Genomic DNA, 27,321 nt, shown 5'->3' with positions numbered 1-27,321 from the left:
AATAATTATACTTCCCATAAAGTTTATTCTTCAAGTTCAATGTGAACTCAAGTGAGACATTTTTAGATGTGTGGACCAAAGTGCTATATAATAGTTTTCATGTGAATCTCATGGATTTGTTGGGATGAAAAATAGTGCACGTAACAGCATCCATAAAAGACTAAGGATTCAATTGTAATATACAATTAGTATAAATGTTTTTCATACTTTAAAATCTACAATATGATTATATATGATATGACTCAAGGGAGTGACGTGTAAGAGATTGCGAATCGGGATTCTCTGTCCCAAATGTTCTTATCTTCATGTCTCACTCAATTAAATTCTATTAAATAACCTAAAAAAATTATTTTTTGATATTTATTTTAAGTATGTTTGAGCTTTTAATTGGCTTGAGACATAATGAGACACGAAAAATGGGACATGTGATCTCCATTCATGTTGTAGCATCCCATCAACATGGGATAGACACCACAATTGATGATAAGTAGCTAAGGTGGGCATTGTAGAGGTTTAGTTTGCCAAAGTGATTGATTTATGGTCATGAGTGAAAGTCGTCGGGAGTATAGCAAAATCATAGATTACCGGACCTAATGTACTTAACTATTTAATAAGCAAAACTACTTCTGCTTCATGGATGGGTAGAAGGTAGAATAGAATATGAAATATCAGTTGTTGCGAACTGATAGGTGTCTCTTTGTATGATCTTATGCATTAGATTTGTTCACCATTACCTACCATCACAGAAAACTTGAATGTGGGTGAAATAGGCAACTATATAAAGTGTATAACGCAAGATCGGATAGCATTAAGAGAGTTGTCGGTACAATCAAAATAGTAACTTTAATGCCATAATTAGTATCATTTATTATTTATGTTTAATAATTATTAACTTCAAATAAAAAAAACATATATTAATAGTGGAAGACTACAAGGTTAGTATGTAAATATTAAATTTTATTAAAATATTTCAACCTGTGTCACCATTTATTTATTTATTGTGATTAAGGATAGAAATAAGTTATGACATATTAGATTTTGTCTTAAACAAACTGAACGTATATAACATATATGAATTTAAGTCGACATGTCTGCATCTAAATAGACTAATAGTTGTATTTTTAGCTAGATCCTTCTAACCATAACAATTGAGTTATTTTTATATACAATTTTATATTAAAATTAAACACATATATAATATACTTGTATTAAAATAATATAATTAAATATATTATATAATATAATTAAATATATTATATAATATAATTAAATAGGTCAACTTGGTAAGTTTATTATGTATTTTAGTTGACATAAAGTTTAATATGTTAAGTTAAATAGACTTTTTAAAGAGTTTGACATTTTACAAAAAATGTTTGGTCTGATTTAACCGGTTAGGTTTAGGATAGAAGCAATTATTACTCATTTTATGAAGAATGGTCTCAATCACATAAATTCTAAAATGATAAAAATTGATCAAACTAAAATATGAGTAATCCAAATACTTTATTATATGGATAAAAGTTGTTATAAACGATATGATAATAATAATCAAAACAATAACTAGCAATATAAATATAAACTATAGATAAATTTAAATAGAATGAAACTAACTAAATTATAAATAAGATCATGTTCTATCTGTCTAAATATATTTAATACTTCGAATAAATTCATATATTTTCTATTATTAATGCATTATTGATTGTGAAGATTTGGTTGGAATTATTGGTGAAGTGCCATATAAGTGTAACTCATCAACCACAACATTGCAAATAACCTTTTCAAATCTTATGTATACAAGAACACGTCTTTTTTTGCTACACGTAAAAACCTAACCCCGTCATTCTTAAGTAACCCTTAGATGCGACCTCTCTGACCTATAAATATATTGCATGTGCCACTCATTAAGCTTAAATACTCCCTACAGTATTTATTCCCCTTTAATGGAAACTTTCCGTGCCTCAAACCCGTGACCTCAGGATAAATAATCACTATACTACTGAGTCACTACTATTAAACTAGACTTAAGTCAAGATACATGCCAAGTTAGTGTCAACTTGTGATTAATTTATTTCTTTTGTTGAATTGAAGGTACATAGTATCCAACATTATATTTTTATTTTTTTGGTACATACTTATTTATAAAAATAAATTTAATTTTCATATTGAATTGGTAGTGACATGCCATATGGATTGTTGTGTTTTTGAATGTAGGAATATTTTTTTGTTACTACCAACTTTATGGTTAATGAACTAATTATAATTTATCTTGGAATATGTGTTTGTTCCTCCCAATAAATATCGTTCATAAGAATCGAACTCTTGACTTTTTAGTTTTTTTGGAATCTAGCATAACCTTACATCATTAGATTAATGTTGGACTATATAGGGATTTGCATGAACTAGTTAGTATTAAAAATAGGTACATTTTATATAGAAGAAGCTAAGGTGGTATTAAAAATAGGTACACATAACATGGAAGAAGGGCTAGGACTCATAAAGATTAGATATTGGGTTTGGATAAAGAAATTATGTAAACAGAAATTCATGTTTTTTTATGAATGGAAATTTTTGTGCAAGATGAAATAATTTTGAAGTACTTCGATTTCATTCTAAAATAAAATTATTTGTTCTATAAAAAAACCCATTTCAATGTTTAATTTAATTTGAAGTATATCATAGTATTTAGCTTCATCACGATTTCATTCCCTTAATTACAGTAATTAAGTTATGATATTTATACAACAAAATTGAAACATACACACGCATACAAGGGGAAAAAAACATGGTATATCCAATTGTATAATAAACATTTTCTTTATTAATTGAATTCGGTGTTGTATTTTCATAAAATACAAGTATCACCGATCCCATGTAGTATAATTAGTATTTTCAAACTCGCATGCATGCACAAGCACGCATATCCTTTTTTTACTCTAATTAAAAACTTATATTTTTTGTCCTTAAAATTCCTACGTGTAATAAATTTGATATATTAAATATGGGTCAAATTAATCTCTTTTAATATATTTATTTTATGATTTTTGATAGAGATTATTTTGATTTATATTTATGATCATTGAGTACTAATTTCGATTTTTATTCTTTAGAAAATAAATTTGTAATGCAAAAACTTACGAGGATTAAAATGAATATTCAATTATTAATATGTGTTGGTGTTCTTAAGAAACAGATTTCGTACGATATAACTAACATCTCAACATACACACATAAACCTTACTTATGATTTGTTCTTAATCAATCATATTATGTCATGTTAATTAAAAAATTAAATACTTATGATTTTATCAATTTTTATTTTATTGTGATCGGTTAGGGACAACAAATCTCTATCCCTAATAAGAATAACATTAATGATTCATTTGTCATTGTACACATAAATCTTACTAATGTTATGTTCTGATAAGAATAACATTAATGATTTATTTGTCTTTTATTCCAACATTAATTGCTCCATTATTTATGTTTCCTTGTTTTTTACTTTGGCTCCACCAACATCAATTTATGAATAAAATCAATATATGGTCACCCATAACTTCTTCTATATATATATCAATATCACATGCAACATCAAAATCACACAACACAAAAGAAAAACTCAACAAAAACGCCATTAATTGCACTCAACAATTGCAAGAAAATGAAGAAGATAGAATTAGAAATAATCTCCAAAGAAATCATAAAACCTTCTTCTCCAACACCAAACAATCTTAGCCATTACCAACTCTCTTTTCTTGACCAAGTTTCTCCTATGGTCTATAACCCATGGGTTCTCTTTTACTCTTCCAATGGTTGCCCTAAATTCAACACAACAACCATATCCAACAACCTTAAAAGATCTTTGTCACATGTCTTAACCTATTACTACCCTCTTGTGGGTAGAATCAATGGAAGAGATTTCATAGATTGCAATGATGAGGGTATTCCTTATATAGAAACAAAAGTTAAGTGCAAAATTGTTGATGTTATTAATAATCCAATGCCAAGAGAACTTAACCATTTGGTTCCATTTGAACTTGATGATGTCAATGATGTTACATTTGGTGTTCAATTTAATGTTTTTGAGTGTGGTGGTGTTGCAATTGGTGCTTGTCTTTCACATCAAATTGGAGATGGTCTTTCATTGTTCACATTCCTAAATACTTGGGCAAATATTGCTAATGGTGCAAAACAAGATGTGTTACCAAATCCACAATTAATTTCAGCCGAGCTCTTTCCACCTAAAAATGTATCAGGGTTTGATACAAAATGTGGTATTGTTTATTTTTCATTGTGATTTTACAATCTTTAGAACATGTTTGATTTGCAAAAAAATCTTTAATTCCATTTTTTTATTAAAAATTGCAAAAATGTGATATTGTTTTCATGATCATACAATTTTTTTAAAGATTTATTCTGCAATTGTATTTTCACATCTATATATCTTGATATTCATTTTATCTTGTATTTTCCCTTTTAAACATATTCTAATCTTTATTCAAGTTTAATAAAATTTGTCTTTTGCAGATAAAAAAAGAGTAAAATAAGGATAGTAACATTTTATTGTTTTTATTGTACAAATATTTGAAAATAAGAAGAAGAAAAATGAAATCAAAGTAATATTTTTGCAATTGTTAATAAAATTAAACTGAAAATAGAAATGGAATATATTTTTAGCTTTTCTCAAACCAAACATATACCATTAATTTTTACCCTTTTCACATAAACTTGATGATTTAGTGAAAATATTATTTCTAAATAACTATGAAACTCCATAAAATAACCTTTTAATTAATCATTTGAATTATAGTGCATATCTTTATTCAAATAAAATCATGCATTATTTTTCACCATATACATGCAGGTATCATAAAAGAGAACATAACATGCAAGAGATTTGTGTTTAAAGCCTCAGTTATTGAAGAACTTAGGGCAAAATATAATAATGATACACAAAATGAGAAAGCACCAACTAGAGTTGAAGCCTTATCTGCATTCATTTGGAATCGTTATGTTGCTGTAACTAGAGAACAAAGTGAGAGTGATGAAAAGAAAAAACTACATGTTATTGTTCATGCAGTGAATCTGAGACAAAAAATGGAACCACCATTGCCTTCAAATTCATTTGGAAACTATTACAGATTTAGTATGACAATTATTCCATCATTCAACAATGAAGATCATGAGTGTCATGGTTTTGTGAACAAGGTATATAATGTTGGAAACTTAAACTAGTTTATTATATGCACTTGATTAATTCTTTTCATATGTCAAATATCTATTTAATTTATTGACAAGATTTTTGTTGCTGTGTGAATTGGATCTTGAAGACTAAGTAATTATGTATATCACCATTATATTTATTTGGGTGTTTATAGATTGTATATGACGAGTTTGACGCAATAATAAATTTATTCTTAATGATTATGAGGTCTCGATTTTAAATCCTCGAAATGGGTATTTTAATTTTTTTTAAATTACTACACACATGCACATATGTTTGCTTGGACTTTTGAAAAAAATTAAAACTACAAAAAAGCTAAAATTGGATTTTTTTTAAAACAAACTATATATTTCAGCTTATAAAAAATCACAATTTTCATAATCACTTATAAAATGAACACTTCTTTCTCTATCATTTCCTTCAGGTAAGAGAAGAGATAAAGAAGATTGACAAGGATTATATAAGGAAGCTCAAAGATGGGAAAGAGCATTTGGAATTTCTGAAGAATAGTTCAAATAGAGTGCTTGTGAAGAGAGAATTAGTTTCATTTCAATTCACTAGTTTGTGTAAGTTTCCTCTATATGATGCTGATTTTGGTTTTGGAAAACCAACATGGGTTGGTTCACCTTCTTTGACTTTTAAGAATCTTGTTGTGTTTGTGGATACTAAGAATGATGGTGGCATTGAAGCATATGTTCATTTAATGGTGGAAGATATGGCAAAGTTTGAAGTAGATAAGGAATTGGTTCAATGTGTGGACAAAATTACATGACTTGTATTTGAGTGGGAGCAAAACCGTTGTCTTACAAGTTGTGTCACTATATGTACTATCAGCCTGTGATTGGTTAAAAAATATATATTTAATTAAAAAATTAATAATTAACTAATTTTCTGACCAATCATAGCTGATGATACATATAACAACATAACTTATGAGATAACTGATTGTCCTAATTGAGTGATGATTGTGATGAAATTAATTTATGTTTATAATAAAGTCTATTAGTTCAAGAGAGATTCTAAGGATGTGCAATAATGAAGGAAATTGTTTACCATATTCTCAATATATTTGTACCTTTAATTGTTTGCAATATTGTTCATGTCATGTTCAATGGAGTATACTTTATTATTAATTTTGATAATGCTATTTGTATAACTAGGCTTAACTCTCATTTCACAATTCCTTATTCATTCAAATTTTATATAAATTAAAATAGTATTTAATTTCATCTGAGTTTCACTCTTCTAATTATATTACAGCTCATTATACAATAAAGGTAATGTATTCACATTACACAATATTATATGATTTATGATAAAATATCATGACATCGTTCGATCCATGTAGTCAACTCTACCAAATAAGATAAAAGTTTGGTTGTTATTATCGATGATGTATTGCCACAAAGCACCAATATTTTGCTGATTCCTTATGAAATGAATGTGATGATGCACAAAACACCAATATTTTGTCAATTCCTTATTAATTTCATTCGGTGGTAGTGTATATTCTCACAAAACATCAATATTTTACCAACCCCATGTCATATAATACTATAGTCTTGTAATTATATACAATAAAATTTGATGTATTTATATATTTACTTATGAAGGAATAGGAAACAGTTACTTGGAACCAAGTACAATTCCATTGGAATACCAAACATGTAATGAATATAAGCAACTTTATGATATAAGAGGTTGCATTGTATACCAGCTACTTAGAGGCTGGTATCGCTAACCTCGTAGTTACCAGATTCTCTCATTAACCTTGTATACTGGATTCTCTCATTAACCTTATATACCGCATAATGAACTTGTTGCTTCATATGCCATGCATCAGGTTCGCTTTAAAGAAAGTATGTCGTTAACCTTACCCAACATGTAATGAACTTGTTTTAGATGCCATGAACCAGTTTATCTAAATGAACCAAGTGTGTGTACCCGTAAAGCGTTTCGGGTAGCTATGGTATAGCTTGTTCTCATCATCTTTCTCCTCTGAACAATTGTCGTTTCCCATTTTTCTTTCGCCATATTTATCAAATTTCTAGTCTTAATGAAGAAATGTTCATAGAAAAATCATTAAAAAGAAAAGTGCCCAAAGTGCAAAAGTGGCAAGTCTAGGTACAATTTACAAAAGTACAAGTCTTATACTAGTTAAGGTTTGGATGTTGCCTTTTGCACATGTGATATGTGCTATTAACCATAGCAAGGTGAAAAAGAAAACATTCAACTTAACCCCTCTTCCCCAACCCATCATCACATCCAAAAAAATAATATAAATTCGTTCCGGAAAAAAAAAATGAAGTTATTGAAGCACAACACATATTCGAGTTCTATCTAACCTGCAGAGTTGTGAGTGAGTACTCTCCCGATAAGCACAGCTTCGCTATTTGCAGCTCTCTTTGTGGCAAGCTCCTCTAAGCGCTTCCAAGTGGCTTCACGATCTTCGTTTATTTCATCTTTCTTTGATTCATTTTCCTCAAACTTTAGCAAGCATTCCTTGGATAGATCGGGATCCAAATCGTTGAAAATCTTCTGCACATTTAAAGTCAAACTATGGACAGCCTGGTTCCAATGACTTCTAGTATTTTTCTCCAAAGCAGGAAAGATTATCGGCAGTACCACTTTGCAATTTTGTCTGATTAAGTTCACAATGTGATCATTGTTCCACAAGAACAAAGCTCTTTCTGCAACCTGGGAAAATAGAGACACGAAATTCATATTTGTGGACAGTCACAAGAAAATACTATCTAGCAACAGAAATTCCATACTTAAAATAGAAAAAATCATTGATGAGATTTGTTGGTCCGACTTTAGCACTTTCACAACGCACTATAAACATAATTGTATCCATATCATCATTCGTCACTCGTCCAGTGTAGACGAACTCTAGCAAATTGCAATAGAGACAATTTAATAGCAATTCAAAAAAGCGGGTCTACCCGTTGAAAGGTAACATTACAATTGCACAAATACGCACTCAACTTAAAAGTACGAGTAATGAAATCTTTGGAGCATTTCTCATTCAAGCAAGCACTTCCAAAATGAATAAGAACCATCTAAACAATACACATTTGCGTTCTTCTTTTCTCTGTAAGAGCCCAGCTCTGTGGCAGTACACATTCCACTGTAATTAACTTACCTATTCTGAGATGATACACATTCTCCTTCTCCATTGTTGAGTGTTTACTGTTTTGATTTTCTTGTGTGGAGTTCTGGTTAATATCACTATTACTATGGATCACAAAACTTTTAAAGTGGACTATGGAATGAATTAACTAAAAGTGCCATCATTAAATCATTAACATCAAAGTCAAGCCTAACAGTACAATTATTGATAGAATATATATATATATATATATAGGAGGGATCCGTTTACGCTCAAGTTAAGTTACACTACTTACACTCAATCTCAGTCATTCATTTTCTTAAATCTAACGGACCAAATGGGTGAGTGAAATACATGTTGAGAGAGAAAAAGAGAAATGTTAAATAACTTTTAAGTTTCACCTAATTGGTTCGTTGGATTTAAGAAAATGAATGACTGAGATTAAATGAACTAGTGTAACTTAACTGGGTGTAACGGATACCTCTCATATAATATCACATAATATGTTCTTTAAAATTGTAGGTAGCTCCAAATTGCAAATGAGTAAACAAAGATAATGGTATGTTTGTCTCTTGGATAGAAACATCAACATTCAAAATTGACTAATAAAATAGAAGACGATTTGCATTTAAATGTAGTCCAGCTAACCAAAAATGGCAGCCCAGTGCACGAGGCTCCCACCTAGTGGGGACTAGGGAGGGTAGATGAATGCAGCCTTACCCTCACAAGCAAAGCAGCTGTTTCCAGGATTTGAACTCATGACCTCCAGGTAATGGGGAAAACAATTGTACCGTTGCATTGAGGGCATGCCCATAAGAGGAGAGTTACCGAAAGCATCTGCTATCATTCCAGTTTAATAGGCATCCCATATTGAACAGAAAGTTATAAAAAAATATAAAACAAAGAGGTTTTGCATTACATGGCTAACAAAACCTATCTCCTCTCAAGGATATTGAACTGGCAAAATTATCTTTTAAGACATAGGCTTACATTTCAAAACACGAGAAAAAACCTTAAGGAATTATGAAAGGAAGTACTCTAAACAGTGAGTGACATGTTAGAGGTGACACTAAATCTGTTAAGAGATATTAATAAAAATCATAACTCAGGCCTTCTGGCTTCTACTAACAGCATAAGCTTTTGGATATTTGTCAAGTAAACATGGTACCGAAGCCTCTCCAACCAAGTGGTCAAGAGCTGAACTTTTGCTACACCCTTTCTCTCAAATCTCAATTAAAACTAATTTAGCATAAGATTTTGGTGGGCATATGCTTCTTCCAAGCTTAGCTTTCTCGTGAGAGGGCACATGAGAGAAATTTAATATATGAACCTATACTTCAGCCTTCTTCTAACAGCGTAGACTTCTACCATAGTTTTTTTAATAAAAGACGGGTTTTTAGTTTTACCATACTCAATTACTTGACAGAATATAAGTTAATTACACGAGAGGGAGAGAGAGGAGGGTGTCAATGGAAATATCTCCAACTAAATACAATATTAGTATACAACATGAAGGTTATAAACTTGCAGCATGATCAAAATCTGCAATAGTGAAAATCACAGACCACAGTTATTGCTTTTTATTTCTCAAGACATTTCGCAGGCAGGGTTTGGAGTAGAATATGAGTATACACTTAATCATGATCTGCATGTTTTAGCTGTTTTTTTTTGGCTCTGTCAAACAAAGCAATGACAATTGACATAAAACTAATATTTATTGCAAGCTAGCTGTACCCCTAAATTATTTACGACTATGCAATATTCTTGCGTATTGGAATGGAAAAACATCGGAGAAAAGTAAGGGTATTAGCCTATTAGGTAACCATCTCAGTTAGTTTGTTGAGGACTTGAGGTTGTTTAGTTATTTAATAGTTGAGGGCTGGGATTTATTGGCTATATATAAGATAAGAGGATGAGTTGAGAGAGAGATCCATTTTGGATTTTGAAAAGATTTAGGAGTCAATTTGAGTAGGAAAGTGTAGGATCTCTCGAATACCCAAGGTAAGAGGCCAGGCTCTCGAATTACTGGGAATTGTGTTCAGTCGATAAAATCTCAGCATTGACTGCAATTCTGATCCAGCACCTATAGGAGGTCTTAACCACACAAACACATTCATGATACTATGATTATTTACCACGTACAATTGAAGTCCAAGTCATTAGAGAACAGAGATTTGAATGATTTCAATGTTTTAAGAGGACATATCAGCAATTCAGCATATGGCTTCAGAAAACAAAAAGATTGAAGTTTCTTTACGGGAGAGGTTTGCAAAAGTCATTGTACACGATTCATCATTCATATACTCAACCGATGTGGGGCATACACTTAAAATACACGCCCCACGCCTAGGACTGAACATATGGAGCATGAAATTTGTAGGACTAAACATTTGCGGGTGATCCAACATCATGATAGACTCTGACACCATGTTAGAATAATTAGACTTAACTACACCGTAAAAGCTAGCTTATAGGGGAGGGTTACCCATGTCATTATAATAGTTTATTAGCTCATCTATTGCACTACACAAGCACTTATGTTTAAAACAAAATATGAATTAAGCAATTTGGTGATGCAAAACTTTTTTTTTAGATTTCTTGGTAGCTAAATGGCTTTTCAACTAGACGAAGTGAACTGATAAGGTATAATATTCAGTATCAATGAGGTTGCAACCGAGAACCAATTCGAAAGTCAGGTGCAACTTCCACATGAAATCAAGTAGAGGGCAAACAAAAAAAGAGAAAACGGAAAGCACTGAAATTTTCATACCTGAAAATGGGGGCTATTCAAACAATGTGCAATTCGGCGAAATAATGGCATCATACAACGCTGGAATTCTGGAGGTTGAGTTGCTTCTAAGACTTCTTCCAACTCACCCAAGAACATAACTTCCTTTGAACTATTCGTTATCGGCCAGTACTTCAATAATCCCCTAATAATGGTATCAGCAAGCTTGCAGTCTTTCTCGACAAACTGAGTAATGCAATAAGATAACTGATGATGATACATTGCCAAGCTCTTTGGTTTGTGAAGGGGAATCAACACACGGACAAGAAACAGTTTATGCTCTTCTTTCAAAGGCAGTGCAAAACCATTAATGATGCTCCCCAGAAATTCAAGGAATTCAGCAATACCATTATACTTCTCAGTCTCGAAAATAAAATTAAAAAATATGTTATTGACTGCTTTCCTGATAAAAGGGCGATGCGCCATAAACTTCCCATAGATTCGGTGAAGGGTCATTTTCAAGTACTCCCTTTCTCTAGGATCTTCAGAGTCAAACAAATCAAGCAGCCTCAAAACAAAGGATTGATCAATAAACCTCTTAGCTACCTTCACGTCCAGCTCGGGCGAGGCCACAAATCGCAGAAAAAGCTCGTACACAATCTGCAAATGAGGCCACGCAGGATCCATCGAAGGCTCCTCCTCATCCAACTCAACGCCATCAATAGGCTTGTTCTCGCGCAGCTGAGGACTAAGCATCCTAAATATATTCGCGGACACCGTTCTCACAACTTGCTGTATCACACTCTCTGAGAATTTCGCATTAGCCGAAGTCACGTGATCCACGAGCTCCACCAAAGTCTGCCTCTTAATCTCCTTCTCCTTTAGGTTCTTCGTAGCATCAATGAAGTCAAACACAACACTACACATCTTCAGCTTGTTGATAAACAACGCATTCTTCTCGGAATTCGGAACAGCCCTGAATGCAGGCAATGCTTCATAAGAACTGAAACTCAAATTCCCATTGGGGTTTTGATTTTCATTCACACCAATTGGTAATTGAGCTCTATTGTTGTTAATATTACCATGATTGGGTTGCGAAACAGAAGCCGAACCCAAACCCGCCAATTTTGTAGCAAGATCATTGCTTTTAACACCACCATGGCTTCTTCCACTATTAGTATCAGAAGAACCACCTTTTGATGAAGATTTTCTAGGAAGTTTACTAAATATTTGTTTGAACATAATTCATGAAACAAAAAACAACACTGAACAAAGTAGTATAACAATTAACAAACAACCTTAAATACAACGAATAAACCTTAAAGTTTGTTTTTTTATTATAAATAACAGAAATTAAGAACAATTATTGAACTGGGTTCAGTAACAGTAACATGTTTAACACTTATCTGGGTAGAAGAAGAAAACCCATTTCTCTTTTAAGTGAAGAAGACCCAAATTGGTTCGATTTTGATTCGATGATTGAGAAAAATATGAAGATGAAAACAAGGGTTAAGGGAAAATAATTGAAAAAAGAAACAGTGATGGTTGAAATCAGAAATGAAAGGTTGAGAAATTCAGAAATTGAAAATGAGAGAGACTGAAAAATCTTTGAAACGCAAAAGGTAAAGACGACGAAGGAGAATGTTCTTCGGATTTATCTTTATCCTTTTTTGTTTTCATTTATTTATATTCTTCGTGTAATAAATAAAACAACTTTAATATCTAAAATTTCTTATCTATCATTCTTTTATTATATTTAGATTATAATTTTTTACTCAATATATTGTCCAATATTTATTTATATTTTTTGAAATAGTCAATAATGTAGAAGTATTCATTATTTTTTAGTTAAGAAACTAATCTTTTTTTAGGGGTTTGTGGTTGTTCTCCCAACAAATGTTATTTTTCAAGAATCAAACCTTTAATATTAGGAATTTAGTAGGATTTTACGTCACTAAATCAATATTTTGTTAGTATTTTAATTTATGTTATCATCATATACATATCAAACTCATTAAATAAAAGTGGATTTTAAATTACAAACAGATAATATTTTATCATTTATTTGATACATTTTGACCACGTTAGTTGAACTTTTTTTCAAAATAGTACATATACATTATAGGTATGGTAAGATTTTTTATACTTATAAAATACCATTCACCATTAATATAATAATTTTCATTAAGTTTTAAATAAAAATAGAATAATGAATTATATATTAACTGTATAAAAAATTTAATGGTATAAATATTAACTTTTTTTCATCAAATATATGTATGGTTAGAATTTCAGATTGATATTTTTTATATATTAAATTATTAAAGTGAACTTTGCTTCTAATTTTTTTCCACATATTGTATCTATTTTATATCTTTTGATATTTTTAAAAATTTCTAAATTTTAGATGCTTTAAAAAACAATATATCTTTTCATTTTTTATTTACAAATATATTTTTATTCATAACTCATTTTAGTGCCTCTATTTCTTCATTTATCTTTAATGTAATTTTTGGTATGTATTAAGTAATGTTATTTTAATCGAATGGAAATTTAGTAAATTCTTAACTCATATATATACCATAAACATCAAAGTTTATCAAATATAGTAAACATATAATATGTAACAATTTTATAATATTTATAATAAAGGAATAATCTCAATATCCAAATCTATAATAAACTTTTTTTACTTTTTCAATAGTTAGGTACAACATTTTCAATTGAATTCACAATCCATTATATTCTCAGTATGACCAAAATATCAATGGTTTGATTCATAAGAATAAAATGTGTTGAGAGAAATAAACACGTACCCCGAAATAGATTAGTGTTTTATCCTAGGAACAATGAATACTCTTGTTAGTACAAAAAAAAATTGGATTAAAGGTCAAAATATTTGTTTTAAGATCACAATTTCCTTTCACCATGATCAATCAAAGTTGGGTAGACTTAAAATTAAAGCATGGCACAAATGAATTGAATATTGATGGAGAAATGGGAAAAACACATGCGATAGAAGAGATATTGTAATAATAAAAAATAAAATATTGATTAGGTTTTTTTGTTTCCCACGTGTGTCCTCGCAAGTATTTGAGACAATCTTGTCCGAGCTGGGAACATCCACAGGTATGTGAGACTAACTCTTCCAGCAAGTATTTTTTTCATCCACAAGACTCGAACCCGACACCGTACATGAACCAACACATGATTATGATATATTGATTAGGTTTAATACACAAAGCAAACATGGTATGACTATTTCTTTTGGGTGTTGTTGTTTATTGACTTGGAAATTGTGTTTTAATGTTTGGTTCTATAATTCTATTTCTACCATTCTTCTAGAGAAATAGTCAAGTCAGTAGTGTTTGATTTTCAACCAATTTGAACTTTGAAGTCAACACAAAAACACGAATGGAATCGGCACCCAAAACTACAAGATGCAATATATAATTACAAGATCATAACCAATAGAAAAAAGACACAAAAAATGTAACACTCACATCGTCCGAATATTATTCATTATTTATTTTTAGTCGTAATTGACTTTTCAAAAAGTAAACAAATGTTAAACAGTTATAATTATATACAATCATTATATTATTTATTATTTATTTAAATTATTTTTAAAAGTCAATAATGATTAGATATAGTGACAGAATATAAAATTTACGGAAAATACATTTTTTTTATTTTATAAAGTCCGTTAAGCACGTAAATAAAATACTCCTAAATCCCTTGAAATATTCTTTCATTAGTTTGATAAATAGTATTATCTTTAAACTAACTATATGAGATTTGGATAGTCTAATCTAATCCCTCTAACCACTAATCGGGCTTATAAACAATATTAGTTTACACTCTTAATCATATAAAAAGTGGGTCATTTTGGAACATGAAAATTTTGATCCAATCAAATTAAATTGAGTTTCTTCAAAATAATTTAGAAACTAACTCGACAGTCCATTTTAATAAAAAGAAAAAAGAAATTACTTCAACGTTCTACTTTATTCTTATCCAAAAAATGGTACTCAAATACAATACTCATCATTATTAATTATATATACACATTTATTTATAATCAAATATTTATAAATACTTACTAATCTATGATATATTTTTGTTGGAACAAACAACTTAACCCTAAAGTATATATTGAATGAAATAAGATATGTGGCTATGATTAGAGGGGAAATGGGAGAGATTTCTTTATCTTGACCATAATTATATTCGAAGTAAGTCTATTTATGTTTTTGGTGTTATCATTTAGGATTAAATTTAAATTAGAAATAATTTTTTAATATTTTATGAAAAGTCCATAACAGTGAACCCCTTTTGTATTTATTTTTTGAGATTTATGTAAAAATAAAAGATAAAGAATAAGTGAGAAAATAAATATATTTTTATTTGTTGTATGAAAAAATATCAAATTATATAACATAAAATGTTCAGTGATATATCCCTCAATTACCTAGTACTTTGGAAAATATTTAGGTAAAGTTTTAATATTGTGGTAGGGTTTTTAACTTTTTATAAGTGCTTCACCAAAAATTTGAAATGATGGTAAAGGAAAGAATTGGGGTGATGGTTGATGTAACTAATCTATGTTTGGAAATGAGGAGAATTAATATTTGTGTGATGACATATCTATATAGAGATAACCAATAGATTATTGATAACACACTACAAAAATCAATTTATTTAAAATTTATTATTAAATGATAACACTTACAAACATAAATGTATGTGTCTCCAAATTTGACGTGTCGGTTACGTTTCCATACAAGTTTTTCTCTATCAACCATCAAGAGATGGGGGAAGTGACTATTTGTCCCTGAGATTACGAATTCGAGTTACGAGAGGCTCCCCTTTGTAGTGAATAAAATGCTAGAGGGAGTATTTAAGGTGATGGGTGACACGCTCAATATATTCATGGGTTGAGGAGATCACATGTCAGAATTGAGGTGATACCGGTGACACGCTCAATATATTTATGTGCTCAATGAATTGCATGTCAAAATTTAGGTATTATACTTTCTCCACCGGGTCTCAAATAAGATAGACTATTTCCAAAACTATCATATTCCTTCATTGTCCTCCACAAGACTCCCAAATAAATCATTAACATTATCAAAAACTTACTCATTCACTTCAAAATTAAATTCATCTCAAAATGTTTAAATGAAAAGAGACAAATAAATTGTAGTATTAAGACATAGCAAAAAGAAATAATTTCTACATATGATATATTGTTTGTGGGCATATAGTGACAAAGTATAATAACATTAGGATTAATGTTCAAGAGTATTGGCACATGGAAATATAAAGTATTAAAGGTTTAGAATTACAAATACCATAAAAATACAAAGTTAAATGTGCCAATAAAGAAAATGACAAAACAATATGAATGTGACTCTCATTTCATTTCCTTTCATTTGTCCTCTTCACTTTTTGTAATATTCCATTTCATCATCCCAAAGCAAAAGCATAAATTAATACATACTTAAGAAAGTTTTGAAATAAATAGTTACTCATTATATAATAATAATTATAATTATTACTAAATAAATTTATCAAAGATATAAAAATACACAAGAACCCTAGTTATGAGGTATTTTTCATTCTCATGCCATGAAAAAACGTTCATGATAATAAAAATAAATTTAACTTATTTATATCAATAAAAAAAGTCCAACCAAGATGACATTGTTTTTTATCCACGATTTGATAAGAACATGGTTGATGATGGTAACTGCAAAGTTGTGATGAAAATATAACATTTTCATTTTCATACAAAAAATATTCATCTAGTTTAATTAATTAATCAAAATGTTAAAATATAATGTATAAAGATTATTGTATATTTGTAGTAAGTTATGTGGTTAAATCTCATAATCCAAACGAAATAAGTATGATCACAGATACGTTATGTGAACACATAATATTTTCTGGAAACAATAATATGAATTTTGGTTTAACACCCTACCAAACTAATGATAATGTACCAATAAGACATTGGTCTAGTGATATATGTAAGAACGAGGTTGCAACTAAGAGAGGGGGTGAATTAGTTGACTTAAAAATTATTGCCACTTTTTCTGCAAAAACAAGAGTTAACGTGCAGCAGAAAATATATGCAAAAAATAAAAAAGAATAAATCAAAGAGACAAGGGAGAAGAAAGTACACAAAGATTTTATACTGGTTCACATTCTTGTCCACCGAAGGCTACGTCCAGTACTCTTGTATCACAAGAGATTTTTTCACTAAGAATTATGAGTTGTAATTACAATATCTCACCCCGAGATTTCTATGTACCTTACACACTCCCTAATTCTTATTTACTCTTGGAAAACACATTTCCAAGTGATTCTAATCTCTTTTCTTTTCAGACAACGTGAAAGAAAGTATTCTGCAACAATATTGAAGAATGTACAACAATGGCAGATTGCCTTTACAAGTATAAAAGTAGTATAACTTGCAATCCAATCAACTCTTTAAGTATACTAAATAATAATGCTCTTTTAGAAAACTTTGAAACACTTCTAAGCAACTTCAGAAAAATAACTTTTGAAAGTTTGAGTGCTAGTTGCAAAAAGTGTAAAGAAATAACTCCAGAATAAGTTTAAGAGCTTTTGAAAATTTTATAAGAGTTGTGTATTGTTGTGTATTTGTGTTGTGAGAGTTAGAGTCTTTATATAGACTTTCCAAACACTCATTGTGCCTTTCTGAAGTGTAGGAGTTGTTTGAAGTGAAGAGATTTTGTTTGGAGTGAAAACATTTCATTTTGAAATTTGAAATCTCTTGCAATAACTCTCAGTACTCGATTATTGATAGTGGGTAATCGATTACCCAAACTCTCTGTCCACTGTTCTTTTAAAAACGAATTAGAGTAATCGATTACACCATTTAGGTAATCAGTTACTCAACTTTTTCAAAATTGGTAATTTGTTACTCAAAGGCAGTAATAGATTACTCTGAACAGTTTTAAGTTGAATAACTCTTTTTCTCACACACGTAACTTGTTAGTTAGATGAAGTAACCCGTCACGCACTATTTTTGAAAAATGTTTTAAGTATTTTTGAAGTGTTTCATTTTTCTTTAAAAATAGTTTGAGCATTACTACTTTGTATATTTAAGAGTTGTAGGATAGAAGTACCTATAGAGACTTAATCTAATTTTCTTGCAGCTTTAATCTTTTTTGTCTTCATAAGTATTCTTCCTTTTCTTTTTTTTGGTGATGTTGGTGTCTTCATCAAAACCTTGCCAAGGTCAGGAGCAAAGATCTTCTTCACAATATAAGATTTTGATAGATTATCAGGAAGACCAAGGTTAATAGTTCGATTCTTATAAGCAATATTTATTGAAAAAGTTAGTCACAAACCCCAAAATTGATTAATTCTTTACCTAAAAGTGAGAAGATATGATTTGTACTAGAAAAAAGTAATGAAGATGTGGGGTCATAAGAAAACTATTAAACTAATGAACATGGAATTTATTTTAGTTAAACATGGCATTTTCAGAAAAGTACAACCATAATTACATATTCTTTAGGTACAAAGAGACAAAGACATCTTAAAAAGTAAACACAACAATATCAAACCATGTTTTCATCATTTCTGATTTTTCTTTCTAAGATCTTTCATCCATTGAAGGGTCATCACATTCTTCAATTTGCTAGCACTAGAACCATCCTTTCCCTTCTTCTTGTCTTTGTCCAATGAAGGAGGAGGGTCGGGATTATTGTCCCATTGATCAGCCCAAGACATACCTGAATCCATATTCTTTCTGTTGTTTCGATTTAGAGAGAAAAATTAGACGAACAATGCAATTCTAAGAAATATTTTATACTTGACATTTACTTATATAATAAATAACCTTGTAGCTAGATGTGGTGGATCCTTTTCTTTCATCTCAATCAATGAATAATTTGGCAAAGAGTTAGTTAAGCTAGATTGTCTCATTTTAGAAAAAACCATGTCTAAATAAAAAATGATGTCTATTTAAATAGATTTTGTCCTAAATTTTGGTAATCTATTTCTTTGTTGTTGTGGATAGAGGTAGGGTTATAGATGCTTTTGTCACAACCAAGCAATTTAAAAAACCTAATTTTGATCATATTTTATGGGTTAGTTTAGTTTACTTGGTTGATTTGATATTATTTTTTAAGAATCCAAATCATATATTTTGTAGGAACTAAATCAATCCAAAAAAATAATAAATTTGTGTCATTTTAATAGTTGTGGGGTGTATACCTTTACTTTAGGTTATTATAGTCTACATGTGAGATATGAGATCACATCTGATGTTCTATAAAAGTGTGTCACTTCATATATCTTGAAAAAATATATATTTAAATTAAAATTTTAATATTAAAGTATTTTTATAACCAATTGACACACTTTTTGATACAGAAAATATGTTTTTTAATTTAGAACGATGGTAGCTTATTGTTTTTTATTTTGAAAGATTAACATTGACCTTAATTGATTATTTTAGAATAACATTTATAACTTCTCCTTGTCTAATTTTTTTAGTTTCTAGATACAACTTTAGGTATTAAAACTAATAGATTTACAAAAGTGAAACAAATCAATTATGAGATAAGTTAATTCCGTTTGGGTTAATGTTTATCCAATGTAACTAACTTTATTTAATTCAATTTTATTTGTATGATTTTCAAAAATTAAATTGGATTAAAGTAATTAAAAATGAAAAGTATAAAAAAATGAGATTAAATGATTTGATCGGGTTGTGAGAAAAATTTGTTTGAAAACATATTTAACACATTGTATTTGAAGACTTTGAGATTATTATACTTTTATTTTAACCAAAATAATTATTTATGTGTTGTGAATGTTTTGTTTGTTATATATTTACTCTAAGTAAAAAACTAATAAATAAAGCACCTCATTTATATTATCACCTTGTCTAAGTAGAAACCTCAAAGTGGCTAGGACATGTAGCATTTTATTTTGTTTTTTATGTATTTGTTATTTGATTTACTAAACTCAATTAGGTTAACTAACTTAATCATGACTAATTAATTAACTATGGTTAACTAACTCTAGTTAACTAATCTTACTATGCTTAGGGGTGAGCGTGACACGGGTTGGGTTGGATTAAACATGTCTGTCACCCGTCCCTAAATATTGGTGAGATCAATTTTTGAAATAGAACTCGTCCCTAATTAAGATGGGACACATGAGAGACAAGTCCAAAATAAGACGGATCAAGATAGGGACGAATTCGAGTTGGAAAAGGACAAAATGACAAACGTAGATTTTTTTCTCAAATCGTTAAGCATGCAAAATCAAAATTGTCATAAATTGTATATAAAATTAACTAAACCCTGCATCCCACATACGTTAGTATATAAACTACAAAAGTTCGTACAAAAATGAATACAATAACTAGCTATTAACTAACTCTTAAGCGCCACAATGTTCTTCACTTTCGTCGCAACAGTCCTTTACTATCCCAGAAGAATTACACAATGAAAAAATGGCAAGGAATAAAGATTTATGATAAGTGGTGTGAATATGTTGTGTGAGCTTGTAGGTATTTGAGTTATGTGAGCTAAATATAATGTGCATTGATATTTACTTATTCAACTATTCTTGATATATAACTATAAGGGATATGTCAGGTGGCCCGAACATAGATCTGAACCCGTGTTTTTTGACAACGAGTCTATCACTTTTAATCGAGTATTTCTTTTTTTTATTTATTTGGACAGGTCAGACCTGTTCCTAAGTTGTCGTATTAAGACAGATCTACGAGTCGGGTCTTGCTCACTCCTAACTATACTTATTAACAAACAGTAGTTCACCATTTTAACCATGGCTAGCTTACTCTAGATAACTAACCTTATTAAGGTTAATTAATTAACCACGATTGACTATGTGGCAATGGTTAACTAACCATAGTACCAATGTTACCATGATAAACTAACTAATAGTAACATTTAATATTTTTTATCTTTTAACTAATCATTGTTTAAGAGGAGTATTGATGAATTCACATCATCACTAATACTTGAGAGCTTAATACTAAATAAAGATCATGACACATATACAAAAAAAAATATCTAATGAACCTGATTTTAAATTATTTTCTAATAAATTAAATTTAAAAATTAGCAAAATCCACTTAGACTCTCCAATACTAGACTCTGAGTAGGGGAGAGGATCTACACTCAATTTTGGTATTAACATGCTTTCCGAGTCAATCATATTTTATGAATATACAATTGAGATTGTTAATAACTTTATCACAATTAGGTTGTCTTTGATTGAAGAGAATTAACAAAGAAAGAGAAAGAATGAGTGAGTTGAAGGAGAATGATAATATTTCTCTCATTTGGTAAGAGAGTATGGAGAGAAAGAAAATAAAGGTGGTTGGACCCACCAACTTTTAGTTTCTTCTCTCATGCGAGAAGAAATGGTAAGAATGAGAGTTTTTTTGTATTTACGATAATGCCCTTAGCTTTATCAAGTCCTCATTATTTTATAAGAGTAAAATTGTCTATTTTGAAAAACTAATTTCCTCTCCCTTCTAAATCTTTCATACCAAACAACTCTTACAATCAACTCATTTCATTCTATTTTATTCTCTGAACTAAACAAAACATTAGAGTATTTGTCTTATAAAATTCTATGATGTCAAATAGGTCAATTCTACACAAATTTATATTACATCTTTATTTCAAAATTTTAGATACTTATTTGACATCATTTTCCATAATATTTCTAAACTTATTCATTCAATACATTGTTAAGAATATATAAAAAGAGCTATATTTGATGTCGTAAAATGTATGTCATTTATGTAGTAGTAATTTTTATTGTTGAGAAAAATAAAATATAAATTAAATATACAATAATTTTATATTTTCTAACCAATAAGAAAAAATTTACAAAGGATTTGTTTAAATAAAAGAGAAATTATGATTTAGAAAATCTCGCCAAATGGGTTCAACGAATCCAAAATTTGATATTTTAATGTGTTGAAATTGAAACCTAAAACATTTAATTTGTGTCCAATAACTTGTATTTACTAAAACATTTAATTTTTGTCCAATAACTTGTATTTACTAAAACAACAATATTAATATAAATCCTTTTATTTGAGAATCTAGTCAAGTATTATATTATGCATTTAATAGGTATATATTCACAATATAAATGTTTTTACTCCATCATTCATATGTTATTTATTATTGTCTTTCAAACAAAAATATTACAATCAATAGAGAATGATGTTCTCACGGTGTAAAAAACTTTACACTATCAATACATAGATTTTAAACTCTTATATTATTATACTAACTTCAATGGTTTATAGATGAGAGTATAATAGAAAGCATATTATTATTTTAGTATAATCAAGAATATCCTTCACCTTATGAGTAATGAACTAATCTTAGTATGCGTAATTGTCCATTCCAACAAGTTTGTTCCTAGGAATAGAGCCCTTGAGATTTTGGTCTATCAAATAATTCATTGAGACCTTATATCACTAGACCAAGTTGTTGTTGATGCTATGAGTGAGCATGACTCGACCCTACTCGCTCGCTCGACTTGGTATGATCATGATCGTGCCCAAATAAGGCCGCATCTCATCAGATCTAAGACCGAGTTTGATTTTAAAAATTAGACTCAATTAATATTTAGGGTCGGGTATGAGACATGTATGACCCGACCCGTACCCGCTCTATGGTTGCTAACTCTTCATGTTTGTATATATCTCTATTCAATTATGTACAAAGTAATGACATCTCTTTGGTCAAAATATCATTAATCTACTAATTTTTCATCATATATACATAATTAACAATATATATATATACACATATATACTTTCAATCCATAATAATAAATAATATTGGTAAAACTTTATATAAAAAATGTATATATTATATATAATCAGGTTTATGGTCAAATCCATAGACCGACTCAATCAACATTTATAATTAGGCTAACTTCGAATCTAAGATAGGTTCGAGTTCAAAAAATAACTTGATCAACTTTTAGAGTCGAGTAAGGAAAAAATCTTACCGAATTGATTTTGAGACATGCAACATATTATTTTATTTGAAAGTACATAAATACAAAGCACATGTTTTCCTCAACACACTCTAAAATCAAAAAGCATGTATTCACTACAAAATCCACGTCCCTTCCATTTCTATAAACAACAACAACAACAAACACCTGAAATTATGATCCAACTAACCGCCACCGATAACAACCACCACCACCACCACCTCCTCCATCCACCGCCGCCACCTTCTCTAATCCTCACCGAGAGCAGCGGCGACGACCCAGAACTCGACCAATTCAAAGCCCCCAAGAAACGCGCGGAGACATGGGTTCACGACGAGACTCGAAACCTAATCGCATTGAGGCGTGAGATGGACGCGCTTTTCAACACTTCCAAATCGAACAAGCACCTCTGGGACCAGATTTCTGCGAAGATGAGGGAAAACGGGTTCGATCGGTCTCCGGCTATGTGCACTGATAAGTGGAGGAATTTGCTTAAGGAGTTCAAGAAAGCGAAGCACCAAGATAATTGTGGGAATGTTAAGATGAGTTGTTATAAAGAGATTGATGAGATTTTGAGAGAGAGGGTTAAGAATTTGCAGTATAAGACACCTAAAGTTGACACCTTTATGCACTTTCTTGATAAAGGTACTTTTTTTCATACTTTCATTCGTTAAATTATGTTCTTGCTAATGTTACTTTACTTTATTTGTTCATATCATATTATAGAAATACCAACTATGCGCCTGTTAGATCCCTAGGTAGACTTGAAATGTCAAAAGTTCGATTGACAACACTTTTTTGGAGGAGCAACCACACAAACCGAAAGAGATTAGTTCCTTACCCATAAGTTGAGGGATACCTTTGGTTATATCGAAAAAATCATATCATATAGATTCTGAACAAACAAAGTTTTACGTTAATTGTCGACTATTTAACACAAACTTCACCATTTATCCGGGCTTATAGGATCGGCTAGCAAAGATAGATGTGTTTAGCTTAGTTTATTTGTTATGTTAGAATAATTGAGGGTGTATTAGGGTGAAAAAGGTTTTAACTAAGGGCTCGTTTGATATGAGTTTTTGTGAATTAAGCTAAAAATAACGTATGAATCTGCATCATAAGTTGGGCAGATAGTAGGAACACTTGAAATAGGACACAAATGTGTGGACAGTTTGTGAAAAAGAAAAAAATATGTCTCTCAAGTTACAATTCTTTACTCTCATATTTCGGTACAGGTTTTGAGGATACTAGCATCTCTTTTGGGCCTGTTGAAGGTATGTCATTGTAACATATTACACTGTCAAGTTCTTATGTTCTACCTTATATTGTGTCCACTTGTTTCCTTGATTATTTCATATTTGGTAGTTCATGAATCATTTAGCACCAATGCATCATTAAAACTGCATGTAACATTTGGTGTAGTACTACTAGATAGTTGTAATGGTAGGTAGCAAATTGAAGTCACTTGAGACATGCATGTGGAATGTCTACACTATTTATAAGGAATAAACATGCTGATGCACTCATATTAGTCATGTACATTGCATGAAAGTTTAGCCATTACTATGAACAGTTTTTTAGAATTCTGGTATACTCTTTTTCGTGGTAAAATTTTCATTCAATGATGGGAATATTGGGATAAATGATGAAATGTTGTTACTTTGAAGGGCTTGTTGAAATGACAAATGAGAGTTTAGAATCCTTCGTGTAGAATGGATAGTCCTGGTTATCATATTTTACCTGGAGCTCATTAGAAAGGTTTTCAAAATCAAGATCCTACCTAAAATCGGGAGGGATAAAAAGTCGTAAATGTGAGATCGCAACGCAGATCTTAGGACCCTACCAGAAATATAATAATATAAATAACTAATATGTATAATAAATATCACTAATATTCAAATGAGAATTTAAATAGTTATTCATTTTTAAAATTGTATTTATCATATTCTAATTATCTATTTCATATTTGATAGTAATTATGAAAGCGAAAGAAACAGAAAGATAATAAGAAAAAGAAGCTTAAGATACAAGGGATATGTTATATTTCAAATTAAGGCATATATCTATGATCTCATTTGAATGTTTACCCATTCATTTTTTGCATAGTACTAGTTGCCATTCCATGTTTATCATAATTCTCAAACAATTGTCATTTAGCTACCGGAAGACCAACACTCAACCTTGAGAGAAGTTTGGATCATGATGGGCATCCTCTTGCCATTACCTCAGCTGATGCTGTTGCAGCAAGTGGAATCCCTCCTTGGAATTGGAGAGAAACTCCTGAGAATGGTAAGCTATGTAAAATTTTGTAGCTTGATATGTACTTGCTCTCAATGAAAGAGAAAAATGGCAAAGAATATAAAAGTTAATAATTGTGTCTTAATGATATAGGCACTGTTTACTGTTATAATATATGTACTGCAATTGTGGATAGGTTAATGTTTTTGAAGCAAGTTTTGTAGAACCTGAAAAATTTAGGACCCTCTTTTGTTGGAAAAGTCTCTGTGCTTGTGAGGGTAAGGTTGCATACATCTACCCTCTCCAAACCCACTAGGTAGGAGCCTCGTGCACTAGGCCACCATTTTTTTCTCTAGATACTAGAGGGTGAGCCTCGGCGCAATGGTACGGTTGTTTGCCTTGTGATCTGAAGCTTGGAGGTCATGGGTTCAGATCTCTTTGCTTGCGAGGGTAAGACCATATACATCTACCCTCCCCATATCTCATTAGGTGGGAGCCTTGTGCATTGGGCTGCCCTTTTTAAACTAAGGGATAGTCGTTATACTTTCTTATTTCTGTTTCCGATTCTTCCCATTTTGGCAGGTGGGGAAAGTCAGCCATGTTGTGGCAGGGTTATATCTGTGAAATGGGGTGATTATACAAGGCGGATAGGTATTGATGGTACTGCGGGAGCCATCAAGGAGGCAATCAAGGCTGCTTTTAGATTGAGAACTCGACGTGCATTTTGGTTGGAGGATGAAGAGCAAATTATCCGAAGTATTGACCGTGACATGCCTTTAGGAAATTACACTCTTCACCTTGATGAAGGTATTTAACTTAGAGACTGTTTATTATTCTAATTATTTCTTTTTCAAAGGGGCAGTTTATTATTCTAGAAATTGTTGCCACTTTGCAAGACATTGTGAGACAAATGAAGCCATTAAATTTGCAAAAATCATTAGTTTAGTTTAGAAGTTTCTGTTTGAGTTTATGCTACCCCATAGATTCAGGGCTAAACTGCAATTTTTTCGATAGGGACCAAGTTGAAAATGGGTGACATTACATATAGCTACCAACAGTATAGTTTATCAACATTACAATTACTTCCCTTCATCCCTTTCTTTTGGACTTGTATGATTGCTGTAACACTAAACTATCATTTGCAGGAATGGCTGTTAAAATATGCCTCTATGATGAGTCTGACCATATCTCTGTGCATACTGAAGAGAAGATCTTCTACACTGAAGATGATTACCGGGATTTTCTGTCGCGCCGAGGTTGGACATGTCTAAGGGAGTTTAATGGCTATAGAAATATTGACAATATGGATGATCTTCGACCTGGTGCCATATATCGCGGTGTGAGTTGAGAGTGCAGGTTCATGGTATAAGCTGCATGTAGAACTTTGGAGGATACTATTTAATGTTAGTAACATGTTAGAATGCTGCTTATCTAGCATATTATTGGAATATGCACAGATTCGGTTCCAATCATTGGTCTTAACATGTTCTGTAAATATGCATTTGCTGTTCAAACATGTTACTGTTTTGTGATGATTTTATATAATGATACTTTTCATCATCTGTTATGGCATGACATGGATATTTTGGTATGAAATAAACTATAAGATACTTTTTTCAGAAAAATGAAATTCATATACTGAGAAGGTACCAGCATTACCAGAAAATACAAAAGAAAATGCCCAAGTTTGAACCCTCTGATACAAAAAACATTGATTCATGTGAAGCAATCATATGGTTGCACTATTCACAATGCTCCAAGACATTTCTACTTACTCACACAACTATAATCCTCGATCGAGATCACTTGTTCCAATTTGGTGTCGTCAATCCTGTCCTGTCCACTTATATCTAAACATGTGGAGTAAATATATTATTTTTGTCAAAAAATTAAAATAAAATGTTATTTTTATTTGTTGACAAATACTGATTAGTTGGGAACAAAGACACAAAAAGTTTATGGACCATTCCTATA

General features: G+C 30.5%; 3 protein-coding genes across 4 annotated transcripts; 2 read left to right on the top strand and 1 right to left on the bottom strand.

Moving 5' to 3' along the window:
- On the top strand, positions 3,619-6,037 carry LOC109344144 (vinorine synthase-like). Its single transcript, XM_019582779.1, has 3 exons — positions 3,619-4,274; positions 4,865-5,208; positions 5,649-6,037. The coding sequence occupies exons 1-3, from the start codon at positions 3,662-3,664 to the stop codon at positions 5,994-5,996; spliced, it is 1,305 nt and encodes a 434-aa protein (XP_019438324.1). The 5' UTR covers positions 3,619-3,661; the 3' UTR covers positions 5,997-6,037.
- Positions 7,278-12,716, bottom strand: LOC109344143 (serine/threonine protein phosphatase 2A 57 kDa regulatory subunit B' theta isoform-like). Its single transcript, XM_019582778.1, has 2 exons — positions 11,107-12,716; positions 7,278-7,921 (listed from the first exon to the last, which is right to left on the bottom strand). Exons 1-2 carry the CDS (start codon positions 12,304-12,306, stop codon positions 7,565-7,567), a joined length of 1,557 nt encoding a protein of 518 aa, XP_019438323.1. The 5' UTR covers positions 12,307-12,716; the 3' UTR covers positions 7,278-7,564.
- Positions 23,215-26,913, top strand: LOC109344142 (trihelix transcription factor GT-4-like). 2 transcript variants are annotated; one of them, XM_019582776.1, is made up of 5 exons: positions 23,215-23,754; positions 24,345-24,383; positions 25,267-25,398; positions 25,927-26,154; positions 26,493-26,913. In XM_019582776.1, exons 1-5 carry the CDS (start codon positions 23,217-23,219, stop codon positions 26,693-26,695), a joined length of 1,140 nt encoding a protein of 379 aa, XP_019438321.1. In that variant the 5' UTR covers positions 23,215-23,216; the 3' UTR covers positions 26,696-26,913. The 2 variants fall into 2 exon arrangements, with proteins under 2 accessions (XP_019438321.1, XP_019438322.1); XM_019582777.1 differs by having other exon boundaries at positions 25,930-26,154; positions 26,493-26,907.

Source organism: Lupinus angustifolius, chromosome LG03 (assembly GCF_001865875.1).
Source record: "Lupinus angustifolius cultivar Tanjil chromosome LG03, LupAngTanjil_v1.0, whole genome shotgun sequence".
Taxonomy (NCBI): domain Eukaryota; kingdom Viridiplantae; phylum Streptophyta; class Magnoliopsida; order Fabales; family Fabaceae; genus Lupinus; species Lupinus angustifolius.
The sequence above is the reverse complement of the archived record's forward strand: the minus strand, read 5'-3'. Positions and strand labels throughout refer to the sequence as shown.

Excerpts from the sequence above, each read along its gene's own strand:
- LOC109344144 (XM_019582779.1), top strand. The coding sequence starts at position 3,662 with ATGAAGAAGATAGAATTAGAAATAATCTCCAAAGAAATCATAAAACCT. Across the intron at positions 4,275-4,864 it reads AGGGTTTGATACAAAATGTG|GTATCATAAAAGAGAACATA; the intron begins GTATTGTTTATT and ends ATATACATGCAG. Across the intron at positions 5,209-5,648 it reads GTCATGGTTTTGTGAACAAG|GTAAGAGAAGAGATAAAGAA; the intron begins GTATATAATGTT and ends CATTTCCTTCAG.
- LOC109344142 (XM_019582776.1), top strand. The coding sequence starts at position 23,217 with ATGTATTCACTACAAAATCCACGTCCCTTCCATTTCTATAAACAACAA. Across the intron at positions 25,399-25,926 it reads GAGAGAAACTCCTGAGAATG|CAGGTGGGGAAAGTCAGCCA; the intron begins GTAAGCTATGTA and ends TTCCCATTTTGG. Across the intron at positions 26,155-26,492 it reads CACTCTTCACCTTGATGAAG|GAATGGCTGTTAAAATATGC; the intron begins GTATTTAACTTA and ends TATCATTTGCAG.
- LOC109344143 (XM_019582778.1), bottom strand. The coding sequence starts at position 12,306 with ATGTTCAAACAAATATTTAGTAAACTTCCTAGAAAATCTTCATCAAAA. Across the intron at positions 7,922-11,106 it reads TGAATAGCCCCCATTTTCAG|GTTGCAGAAAGAGCTTTGTT; the intron begins GTATGAAAATTT and ends CTATTTTCCCAG.